Source organism: Rhipicephalus sanguineus, chromosome 11 (assembly GCF_013339695.2).
Source record: "Rhipicephalus sanguineus isolate Rsan-2018 chromosome 11, BIME_Rsan_1.4, whole genome shotgun sequence".
Lineage (NCBI taxonomy): Eukaryota > Metazoa > Arthropoda > Arachnida > Ixodida > Ixodidae > Rhipicephalus > Rhipicephalus sanguineus.
In genome coordinates this window covers 66,677,315-66,689,798 of record NC_051186.1, presented here as the reverse complement: position 1 = coordinate 66,689,798, position 12,484 = coordinate 66,677,315, and the positions used below count along the sequence as shown (strand labels likewise).

At 48.2% G+C, this 12,484-nt stretch overlaps 1 protein-coding gene across 4 annotated transcripts in view; it reads right to left on the bottom strand.

The window, feature by feature from the left end:
* LOC119375498 (solute carrier family 13 member 4) overlaps positions 1-12,484 on the bottom strand; it is a 42,958-nt gene that overhangs the window by 2,343 nt on the left and 28,131 nt on the right. For 3 of the 4 annotated variants that reach the window (XM_049420297.1, XM_037645684.2, XM_049420299.1), the window contains 3 exons: positions 10,997-11,165; positions 9,237-9,398; positions 6,762-6,899 (listed from right to left, as the gene is read on the bottom strand). In XM_049420297.1, coding sequence (XP_049276254.1) covers positions 6,762-6,899; positions 9,237-9,398; positions 10,997-11,165 — 469 coding nt within the window. The remainder of the gene's footprint in view (positions 1-6,761; positions 6,900-9,236; positions 9,399-10,996; positions 11,166-12,484) is intronic. The other variant, XM_049420298.1, reaches the window with a different exon arrangement.

Genomic DNA, 12,484 nt, shown 5'->3' with positions numbered 1-12,484 from the left:
TGCCCAATTTGGAGGAGCCGCCAGAAATAGAACAGCAAAACGAAAGGCAGGCGATTACCTATATACGCTACCGAGACTGAGAGTTGCATCACACTGACATTCGATTAGTTGTCAGCTGTCGCTATGCCTTCAAAGCAGTGGATTTTTTAGAGGTTTTACGACGAGGTATTGAACAAAATGTTCGGAATATTTACAGTCGCCGGCTCGGGAACGGGCTGCTCAGCGGAAAAATTTGACACGGCACACATAGAAAAGACGAGGACCAGCGCTGCTCCTCGTCATTTCTATGTGTACCGTGTCAAATTTTTTTGCGCTGAGCAGTTTAATAATGGAATACCAACTAGCCCAATCCCACACTTTGCTTCGGGAACGGAGACTTATTGTGTAAAAGATAATTGTAGTTGACGAGCAGTTTGACTGCGAAGTGAACGGCTACAGCACGAAACGCAAACGGCTGTCGTACAGAGTAAAGTGCTGCGGGCATGTAACATCTGCTCGGTACGGTACGGTACGGAGAATTTTATTTAAAGATCCGGAGAAGTGCCATCCCTTAGGGTGACACCACGGGCCTCTCCCACGTGGGGACAATTAGACCTAGCCTAACCGCCGCATCGCAAGCTCTCTGGACAGCCCAAAGTTGATGCTGATATTCCGAGCTCTTGAGGGCGAAGTTGAATACTGACGACTCTTCTAGCGACAGAGTACGCGCGAATAACTGCTCGATGCCCATCATGGCCGATCTGTTCGAATTGTTTAAGGCACCGTAGAAGGATGCGACGTAGAAAGATGAGACACCGAAAATACAACTATCCACTGCAAAAATTGCTCAGAGACATCTATTCGATGTAATTGCACACAGCGATTTCATTTCCCGAGTTCTCGCAAAATTTTCCGATTTTGGGTCAGTATTCCTTCAACAGTCGCGAAAACGTGTCTTGTAAACATTCCAAAGCATTGGTGATGTTTTTCGAGAAAGTTTTTTCAATAAATTGTAGAAACATGAGTACTGTTTTTCTAGAACGCTTTTGTATCTCGAGTAAACGTGTTGGGTTGTTCTTGGTCTAGATAAGACGGCAGCGGCTAAAATTGTGGTGGTAGTTATAAAAATTACTCTGAAAACCCCCATTCGCTTAGAAACTCCTATGCTTGGAAGTTAAGCGCAATGTAGACAGCTCAAATATTGTCACAGGGTCGTGACGTCGACGAAGGCAGCAGTCAGCAGGTCCGAGATGAAACTCTTTATTTGGCCGAACTTGTGGCCGGGAAACTGAAAGTCAAACTACAGCAATACACTGATAGCGTCGAACAGAGCGTCGACCGTCGATCAACTGACAAGCGGTCAAGCGCGTCGGCTTTTATACAGGCGCTATCGAACTTTCCAGCAATATCGCTGGTGGCGGCGTTCTCTCGGCAAAGCTGGAACATTCGCGTGCAGCGCGCAATCTTACCAAAACGATCTATTACAATCGCGAAGCTTCTCGAACAGTGTTTCGCGGACAGCGTCGAGCGTTGATAACCGTCCTTGCTGGTCAAACCCGTATACATCAAAATAAAACAAGAAGTGGGCGTGGCAATATAAACCGAACATCGATTCTTAGCCAATCAATGAACAACGCACGCGGGCCAATGCATGCAGACGACCTTATGCATATCCACCTAAGTATCCACCCAACTAGTACAATGAGAAAGTTGCCGCGCAGTTGCCGCGAGCAGCTGCGCGGCGGACCGCAGCCGTGGCAGCAGACGACGCGCCGATAGTGGCGCAAGACGGAACTGCAGCGCCGCTAGTTCTCGCGACCGCCGTTTGGACCACCCTCCTCCGCTGGCGGAGATACGGAGCTTTGAAACTGAGTTTGTTCTAGTAACGTTGGTTGCAACCGACCGAAATAACAAGCGTATATCGTGATAAAACATGCTGCAGAAGAGTTCGGCAAAGAATACCAACAAACTCGGGCCGATTAAAAAATTGGGGGACCCTTAAGCTTCGCCTTTAAGAGTTGAACGCAATAGCGAAATCCGGCCCCTGGTGCGCACTTCAACCACTAAGTGCGTACTTATTAATGTGTATTGCTACACACGCACGCACACAGACACACACACGCGCGAGAATGGTACAGGCTGTTTCATACTTAGGGGAAATCTCGGAGCGCCTGGCATCGCGATGCGACTAGCGCTGCAATCGCGCGCCGGCAGCAGCTCGCGCGTGCGCAGACGCTTCAAGGGTGTAGAATTGTACATCTGCGCACGCGCGAGCTGCTGACGGCGCGTGGTTGCAGCGCTGGCCGCATCCCTATGCCACGCGCTCCGAGATTTCCCCTAAGTGTGAAACAGCCTGTACATACAGGTTTTTGATCTAAAGCAAGAGTCGCATGGCCTCCAAGATGCACGCCGCGCGCTTGCCATCTCGGAGGCCATGAAGAGTCTCACAATGCCTCACAGATGGCAGCACATTATCTAGCGTTTGCTGTTTGCTTGATCAACGCCTCCTCTGGAAAGGCGGCAGTGGTTTGATATGTTTTCCGCTAGATGGACATAGTTGTCCATTTCCTTTCTCGATTTTTCGCTCACGGATGATTTTTCGCTCACAACCAACGCGACCAACGCTCCCGACACCGACGACGGAATTTCTGCGACACGAGCTCTCTAACGCTATCGCGTTAAAAGGCATTCTGCATGCGAACCGAGCCCACTAAGCCGAGTCCAGACCAAGCGATTTTTGTCATCTGTCAAGCCTGCTTTTTGACATGCCTTTGGTGTACTTTGGTTCTCTCAAAAAAATTTTTTTAATAGAGCTCAATAATCTATAGCAAAGAATCTTAGTAGTACGGAAAGCCGAGCTAGTTGGTACGAATTCATAGTGCAATAGCGCCAACGTTACTAGAACAAACTCAGTTTAAAAGCTCCGCCGGAGAGGCGGTCCGCGTGGCGGTCGTGAGAACTAGTGGCGCTGCAGTCACGTCTAGCTCCCGCGGCTGGCGCTTGTTGTGATCGGCGCCGGCGACATACGAGCGCACGTGGGTTACAGCGTCGTCTGCGCTTTGTTAGCTCGTCATTTTTGCGACTGTTCTTGACCAGGCTTAGCGTCTTGTACGAAGACACGTGCATGATGTACAAAGCGTAACGAGGGCGAACAGATTCACAGTGCGGTATGCCGACTTGCTTTGCGCCGGGCTGTAAAGGCGCGTTCACACTGAGACATTCGGCGGCCAGAGCGCGCGGAATCTGCTTCGGCGGCAGCGAGATCCGCCGGAAAAGCCCATTCCGCGTCAATCGATCATGGACCGATTTTTGCGGCAGCTGCCGCCGGATTCCTTCACTGCGAACCAATCGGAACGCGAGTCGAACATTCGAAAAATGGCGGCGCGCTTGTGATATCGCAGTCGTCGAAGCCCGCAGCAACAGCGAAGTCTTTCCTATGATCCTGTAGCTCTCGACAACTGCCAAGTGTTGTCGCGATTAGCATCTTTGCAATACATCATCGCGATCTCGCAAAACAGGTAGCATTACCTCGGCTCGACCAAGCTTCTCGCGTCTTGCAAATCAGGACGAACCAACCACAAGTGCTTGCGTCGTTTCTTTTGTTCGGCGAATGCATGTTTATCCTCGTCAGACATCGCCAGAAGGTTGCTTTGCAGCAGGCCCAGCAGTTCCACGACCCTGCTCCTGTTTATGCGCTTCGCCATAACGAAACGCGTACACAACGCAGAGCGCGTCGATGCCAGCGTTCCTTCGCGCGAAGGGACGATGACAACTAGACGCCCTAGTTTCGGCGGTGCGGTTGCTAAGCGGTGTGAACAATGTTGACTTTCGGCGGCGCGCGAATTCCGGTCGCTGTGGCCGGCGGATTCCCCAGTGTGAATGAGCCATAAGAGCGGCTACCGCAACGACGACTCCGCTTCATGACACTTCTTCGGACCTCCAAAAGACCCTACGCCATTCAAGCTTCGCATCGCAATGATAGAAAGCTTACTGCGAAATGCAAGGTCTGTAACGTTCATTTTGAGAGTGACGACATTGTAAAGCACTATCGTTGTGTCGTTGCGGGACAAGAAGTTTTGATCCCACGTGGAAAGTGGGAACTCGCGCCCGGTGCCGTGCTGCGCTTGTTCCCAGTACTTGCACCCCACATTTCAAAGCGAAAATGTTCGGGGTTTAGGCGCAAATCCTCCCCAAAACGCACGGCGTCCCGCGAAAGCCCAGTGCCCAGTTTGGAGGAGCCGCCAGAAATAGAACAGCAAAACGAAAGGCAGGCGATTACCTATATACGCTACCGAGACTGAGAGTTGCATCACACTGACATTCGATCAGTTGTCAGCTGTCGCCATGCCTTCGAAGCAGTGGATTTTCGAGAGATTTTACAACGAGGTATCGAACAAGATGTGCGGAATATTTTACACTCGCCGGCTCGGGAACGGGCTGCTCAGCGCAAAACTTTGACACGGTACACATAAAAAAGACGAGGACCAGCGCTGGTCCTCGTCTTTTCTATGTGTACCGTGTCTCCGGGAACAGAGACTTACTTGTGCAAAAAAGATAGTTGACGAGCAGTTTAACTGCGTAGTGAACGGCTACAGCACCAAACGCAAACGGCTGTCGTACAGTGTAAGAAGTCCTGCGTGCATGGAACATCTGCTCGGTGCAGTTGAAAAACTGAAGTTGAATACTGACGACTGTTCTAGCGACAGAGTACGCCAATAACTGCTCGGTGCTCACATCACGGCCGATCTGTTCGAATTGTTTAAGGCACCGTAGAAGGATGCGACGTAGAAAGATGAGACACCGAAAATACAACTATCGGCTGAAAAAATTGCTCAGAGACGACATCTATTCGATGTAATCGCTCACTGAGATTTCATTTACCGAGTTCTCGTAAAATTTTCCGATTTTGGGTCAGTATCCCTTTAACCGTCGCGAAAACGTGTCTTGTAAACATTGCAGAGCATTGGCGATGTTTTTCGAGAAAGTTTTTTTCAATAAATTGTAGAAACATGAGTACTGTTTTTCTAGAACGTTTCTGTATCTCGAGTAAGTACGTTTCTTTGTACACTATAAAGGCTTTTACAAACGTGTTGGGTTGTTCTTGGTCTAGATAAGACGGCAGCGGCTAAACTTGAGGTGGTAGTTATAAAAGTTACGCTGAAAACCCTCATTCGCTTAGAAACTCCTATGCTTGGAAGTTAAGCGCAATGTAGACAGCTCAAATATTGTCACAGAGTCGTGACGTCGACGAAGGCAGCAGTCAGTAGGTCCGAGATGAAACTCTATTCGGCCGAACTTGCGGCCGGGAAACTGAAAGTCAAACTACAGCAATACACTGATAGCGGCGAACAGAGCGTCGACCGTCGATCAACTGACAAGCGGTCAAGCGCGTCGGATTTTATACAGGCGCTATCGAACTTTCCGGCGATATCGCTGATGGCGGCGTTATCTCTCGACAAAGCTGGAACATTCGCGTGCGGCGCGCAATATTAACAAAACGATATACTACAATCGCGAAGCTTCTCGAACACTGCTTCGCGGACAGCGTCGATTGTTGATAACCGTCCTTGCTGGTCAAACCCGAATAGTACATCAAAATAAAACAAGAAGTGGTCGTGGCAATATAGACCGAACATCGATTCTTAGCCAATCAATGAAAACGCACGCAGGCCAATGCATACAGACGACCTTATGCATATCCACCTAAGTATCCACTCAACTAGTGCAATAAGAAAGTTGCCGCGCAGTTGCCGCGAGCAACTGCGCGGCGGACCGCAGCGTTATGCCGTGGCAGCAGACGACGTGCCGATAGTGGCGCAAGACGGAACTGCAGCGCCGCTAGTTCTCGCGACCGCCGTTCGGACCACCCTCCTCCGCTGGCGGAGATACGGAGCTTTGAAACTGAGTTTGTTCTAGTAACGTTGCAATAGCGCAACAAACACAGGGACACAGGCAAGCGCCTGTATCGTCTCTCTTGCCTGTGTCCCTGTGTTTGTTGCGCTATTGCACTATGAAAGAAACTTAGATGTACGTCATTTGTTTGTATTAACTACGCGCATGTACAGTCGTGGGCAAATGTAATGTGAAGAAATTACAAGTAGAATAGGCTTTGCGAGTGAGTACCTCCTTAGTACCGACTCGGATATCTGACTACATGGTTGCCAAAGGTGTCTTAGGGGTCAGAGCAAGCGCGCAAAGCATGCTTGCATTACGACTGTGGAAACAATAACGAAACGACACCGTTTAGTTAACCCTTACTTGTTCGTATTTCATTTGTCCACGACCATAATCAACTTTACCCCCCCCCCCCCCGACCAGGGGCGTAGCCAAGGGGGGCGTTGGGGGGGGGGGGGGGTTGAACCCCAGCCCCCTCGAAATTTTTAAATTTTGCTTGAGCATATATACACGCACACATACAAACGCACGCACGAACATAAAGTATGGTTGAACCCCCCCCCCCCCCCCCGAAAAACATTTCTGGCTACGCCCCTGCCCCCGACTATGCCCGGCTATGGGTCTAATTAGTATTGCGTATGCTGTATTTTTTACAATAAATTAAATGAAGTACTAAGGGTTCGGGGGTTGTGTTGTTCTGAGAGAGTACGCACTATCGCAGGCTGCATGACGTGATGCATCATCCTTGGGCGGAATAACGAAGAACTATTCCGTATTACTCACGAGAATTCCGTAATTCCCCACTATAGCTCTCCAGGACGGAATAGTTTTACGTTATTCCACGTCCATTACACTGTCTGCCTCCCTGTAGACGGCCTCGCACTCACGATGTCGACGATTTGAATGTCCATGGACGAGGTGACGACGGCGATGCTGGGAGCCGTCGTGGGCAGCACAGTGGGCGTGCACGACGCCATGGCCACGGGCAGGGCGTAGTATAGCGGGTGCACGTTGGTGAGCACGCCCTGCGGTGCATACATGCATGCAGGTATAATGCGTTCGTTTGTTTATATGCGGATGCTCTTGAGGCTTCTCTACATCGCGAGGCTCATAAAAAGCTCTCCGTATACGAACACGACCACTGGGCTATTGTTCGGTGCTAGTTCAAAGGCACGGAGTAGATGTCTCTGCAATCCTTGTGTGGGGGGCTCAGGAACTAATCGACAACAACCCGTTTGTAGCACGAGGACACAAGGAAATCCATGCGGATTTCTCAGAAAGAAAGTTCCTTAGTTGCTGGCGAAGGGTTCTTAACCCTTCCGCCAACTTGTGGGATTCCGCAGAACTACTTTGTAACAGCAAGTCCTAGAACTCCACGACATTATAATTGAACCACATATTCACAAACTTTTACCAAAGAACATTGCGGTTACTTTTAACAGACTCAAAATACCACAAATATGAAAACTGAGGTAAGTGCGTACACAGTAACGGCCAGGGCCTTCGAAATATTTCGTACCTGTAGGCTGAAATATAGCGGTGACTACAGTAATGAAGGTAATACTTGGTCGCCTGCTTTTAAATAAATTTTTACACATAACGATTAAACAAATTTGAAGCGAATACCACGCATACAGCTAAAGATGTAATGAAACGGATAAACCTGCCATCACAACATATTGCTCGGCACCGAAAGATCGTAAACAACGTTGAAAGCTGAAGAGCAATTTACGCAAACACAACACCTGCGTCTTTTAATCATGAAGTTGAATGCAATCGTAGTCCCTACCTTCAGTTATTACTAGACGAAGACAGGAACTGAATAATGCGAAGCAGCTGCAGCACGGCGAAAACAGAGTGAGAGTGGAGAAAAATCGACTTCATCTTGTAATAAATGTTGCGTCCGTAGTCCCGTGAAAACTTGTGCTTCATGCAGATTGGTAATTTTGTGAATAAAAAACGCAAAAACCTTTAGCTGTTCCAATGTTTCGTTCTTTTGGGGTTCTCCCATCGGTGCTGACAATCCGAAAACTATTCGAAAACTATCCAGCATTTCGAACATGTACTATTCGATTCGAGTACCGAATCGAATACAATGCAATACGATTCGTTATTCAAAATTTTCGCACACCCTTAATCTATCTATCTATATATATAATATATATATATATATATATATATATATATATATATATATATATATATATTAATGAGAACTAACAGACAATAATGCCAAGGAAAGTATAGGGGATTTTTTAGCAATAAATGTAAGGTAATTGTGAAGAAAGAAAAGTGGACGAAAAGATAGCTTGCCGCGGGCAGGGACCGAACCTGCGACCTTCGAATAACGCGTCCGATGCTCTACCAACTGAGCTACCGCGGCGGCCATCCCCCCGTCCACTTTATAGGGTATATGTGTGCATTTAAACGTGGGAGGGTCAGTCAGCGCCGCCAGTAGCCATGACGGCGAGTGTGGAACACTCTTTTTCTGCCTGTTGGCGTCAATGATGCTTTCAGGTGGTATGCGAGGGATTATTGGTCAGCTGCCAGCTCGTAATAGGTTCACGTGCTACGTGACGCCAACAGGCAGAAAAAGAGTGTTCCACACTCGCCGTCATGGCTACTGGCGGCGCTGACTGACCCTCCCACGTTTAAATGCACACATATACCCTATAAAGTGGACGGGGGGATGGCCGCCGCGGTAGCTCAGTTGGTAGAGCATCGGACGCGTTATTCGAAGGTCGCAGGTTCGGTCCCTGCCCGCGGCAAGCTATCTTTTCGTCCACTTTTCTTTCTTCACAATTACCTTACATTTATTACTAAAAACATCCCCTATACTTTCCTTGGCATTATTGTCTGTTAGTTCTCATTAATATTGTGTATAACAAAGAAAACGAGCCCTTGAAATTAACACTTCTTTCCTTTATATTTATATATATATATATATATATATATATATATATATATATATATATATATATATATACAGGTGTGTGTGAGAAAGCGAGCTTCCACCGAAACTTCTTAATTAAGTATACCCTTCTGTGTGTCTCACGCTATTTGTTGTGTAAATACTTAATATACAGCCACTATTCAAACCGCCGTTTTCAATTGGATGTGTTCATGTACCCTCCGTATACGCTATATGGCATGACCTGCTGTTTCTCATCCGTTCACGGGCAATGCCTTCGTTCAGTTCAAAGGAGAGAACACTGTATCCAGGTGCTGTCGCATTTTATCCTCCACTGAAACCCTTCAATTTTGATATTCGAGAAAATACGCTCAGCCTTGGCCTCACTGCTACTGACACGCCTGACGCGTTTGCCACATCGGGAGCACACCGTATAGCGAGGACCACTCACGATGTCCGACGCGATGGGTATGAGGAACCTGGCGATGACCACGTTGGTGTTGACCTCGGCGAGCAGCGTGGTCAGCAGGATGAGCACCACTTGGGTCTGCAGCGGCGTGAGGAAGTCCAGGCTGCTCAGATTCTCGGTAATGCGCCGCGACAGACCCGTGGACTGCGTCGACACGTCGACACGACTGCGCTTCAGGTCTTGTTTTTCGCATTTTGCGCAAATACGCGAAAATCACGCAGGTAAAAGGGGCAGGCAGTAAGAGCTGACAGCAGACAGTCCCCGTGTATTTCAGCTTGCAGATAACATTAAAAGTTGCGAGTAGGTTCGCAGGCCTTTCAATTGTGGTTTTGGTACGTTAAACCCCAGATGTTATTATTATACTATACTGGGCTTGTCAGAGATCAGCCGTTTCTGATATGGCATTTGGATCATTTATCGAGGTCGCTTGTCATGCCACGTTGCCACATTTCATTGTTGCCTGTATATGAACGCATGACCGTCGTTGTTGCATGTAGCAACTGAAGTGTAACGCTTCTAAGCACGTCGATGAAGGTCGAATTCCTGGCATGGGGGAAGGAAACAGTTAGGAGGAAGCATTACGCAATGCTATATAAAGAAAGAACGAAAGAGAGAAAGAAAGAAAGAGAGAGACATAAAGAAAGAGAGAAAGAAAGAACGAGATAAAGAAAGAGAGAGAGAAAGAAAGAGAGAGAGAAAAAGAGAGAAGGAAAGAACGAGATAAAGAAAGAGAAAGAAAGAGAGAGAGGAAGAAAGAAAGAAAGAAAGAAAGAAAGAAAGAAAGAAAGAAAGAAAGAAAGAAAGAAAGAAAGAAAAGTAGTACGTCAGGCACGCACATGCCAAGCTTCACTTGCCCTATTTTCACGATAGGGCAGGGGCTCCTGAATTATTTTTTTTTATTGCGATAGCAATTATATGGACAGTCTCGGCTGATTTTTGCCGTCGCCGTCATGCACCGTATATGTATATGTCTATATATATATATCAAAGCCACAAAGAAAAATAATTCAGAAAAACTTTCCGACGCGCGGAATCGAACGGGTGACCTCCCGCTTCCCAGCGCGCGGCGTTGACGGTTAGGCCACGAACAACTCCGTCTTTCAGCCTGCTAACGGCGAGCTATTTATATACACCACTTACATCAGCATGCTTTCTGAGTTACCACATAGATGGCGCGATGTCCACGCGTGGCGCGCTTTAAAGATCGTCGCCCCGTTCTTGCGAACGCCGTTGCTCTTCGCCTACAGGGCGTGGTCGCCTTCGTGCGCTTATCTCGAGGAAAGAAGGGGGCGGCTTGGGGGGGGGGGGGGGAGGGGACGGGGGGTTGTATGTCTTGTGCTTTCCCCGCGATGTCTGCGCTGTAGTCACAGAGCGTACGAAGGTCGCTTCGACGCTGCAGCGGCCGCGTTTGCGAAAGGGGCGCGCTGTTCAAACAGAAATAAGTAACGACTGCTAGTTCGCGCTCGTCCTGTATGTACCTGTTCGTTCGTTTCGTGCGTCCTGCTTTATGTTTGAGCAGTGCGCTTCCAGTGTCGAGCTGTGACGCATAATAGTTCGCGCTGGTGCTGTATGCGTTCTTTTCGTGCGTCCTTTGGGCTCGAGCGACGCGCTGGCAATTTCGAGCTGCTTTCCGTTCTTCGCGTTACATTCCAATTTATTGCTATCGCATTCATTGCTTCGCCGTTGCGGCGAAACTGTGACTTTTTGTGGTCAAGCTGTCTTCCGTTCTGTTTCTCTCTCACCTCTACGGCTCCGGCGAGCGAGAGACCACCGCCCACCGAAAGCAGGGCTCGCCAGGAGAGGCGACCGAACACTTTGTTCCAGTCGAACACCGACCCTTTCCTTGGACCGTGCGGCAGGAAAGACAGCAGCACCACGACCACCATCACGTTCACCGACTCGTGGGCGTACCTACGGCCGTGAGTGTAAAAAAAATGTATTCCTCCTCTTCTCAAACAATACCCAGACTCAGAGCTTCTGAGATCCGGTGGCGCCGCTGCCTGATCTGGGAAGTCATGCTGATTGCAATACAGCGAGATCTTCACTTCAGAGAGTGGCATGCTGATACAACCGTACTTTGTCGAGTCGAGATTGCGTGCCATGTTTGGGAACGCTTCGGTGTATGGAAATCATACACAAACTAAACATCTTAACACCTATACGGTGTTTAAAATGTGTTCCATTGTCCCATGGTTAACACGCACCTTCAGGTTTAAACGGGCCATGCAACACTTTTTGGGCATGGTCAGAAAACGCAGCCGATTGGTAGTCGAGGCTCCTGAGAAGATGCGAGCCAAATATTATCGCGCAACTAGCGGTTTGGTGTTCACAATGAATTCTCAAAATCAGCTAGAAATCGCTCGCTCTTATCTCGACAATTGATGCCACAAATGCAAATAACCGCGCCATAAACCCAAAGTCCACGGCCATTGGATGATTTGAGCATCGTGAGCTACATAGTTACCACGGCTGCCGCGGGATGGCGCGACGTGCCCGCGCGCTCTCGAGGTGCCTTGATGCGGGGGCGCGCTCATCGAGGCACTTTAGTGCGCTCGCTCGCGATGACACTGAAGCAGGGCTGGGCAAAGATACTGCGAAATTGTATCGTGATACGATACAAGATACTCAGGCAAGAAGTATTTGAGATACAGTTACAAGATACTGCAACACTGATTGTATCCGATACGATACATTCCAATTGTATCTTAAGATACTTCGATGCACTCTCAAATTTGTTAATATATATTTATATAATGCAGCATTAAACGCTTATGCATATAAATGTTCGCTTGAAAATTTATTAATCGAGACCAATTGTGTTTGAATGAAAACTCTGTTATATATATCTGAAAAGTTTTGTACTTCTTGTTCAAGGTGTATCTGTTCCATTCCGAAACAACTTGTTGGCCTTGTTTCAGATGCTTAACATGACAGCTCCTTATACATTTCGCTGATAGCGGTTCTTGCTTTTAGCTTGTTGTAACTGATGGGAGCTAGTCGCTGCTCTGCTTGCTGACCAGCAAGCGGGTTGTCAACTAACCATATGAACTTCAATAAGAAGCCTCCGCACTATGGTGCAAATAGAGCTGTGGAGTTCTACCCTGCCGGTAAACGTATTACGGTTTTTGGCAATAACGGATCGCCGGACAGCTGTGTGTCCCCAAGAACAAGTGCAGCCCAGAAATGTTTCAGACGTGTTGTACAGTTGCGCAAAGCGCTGCAGGACACCG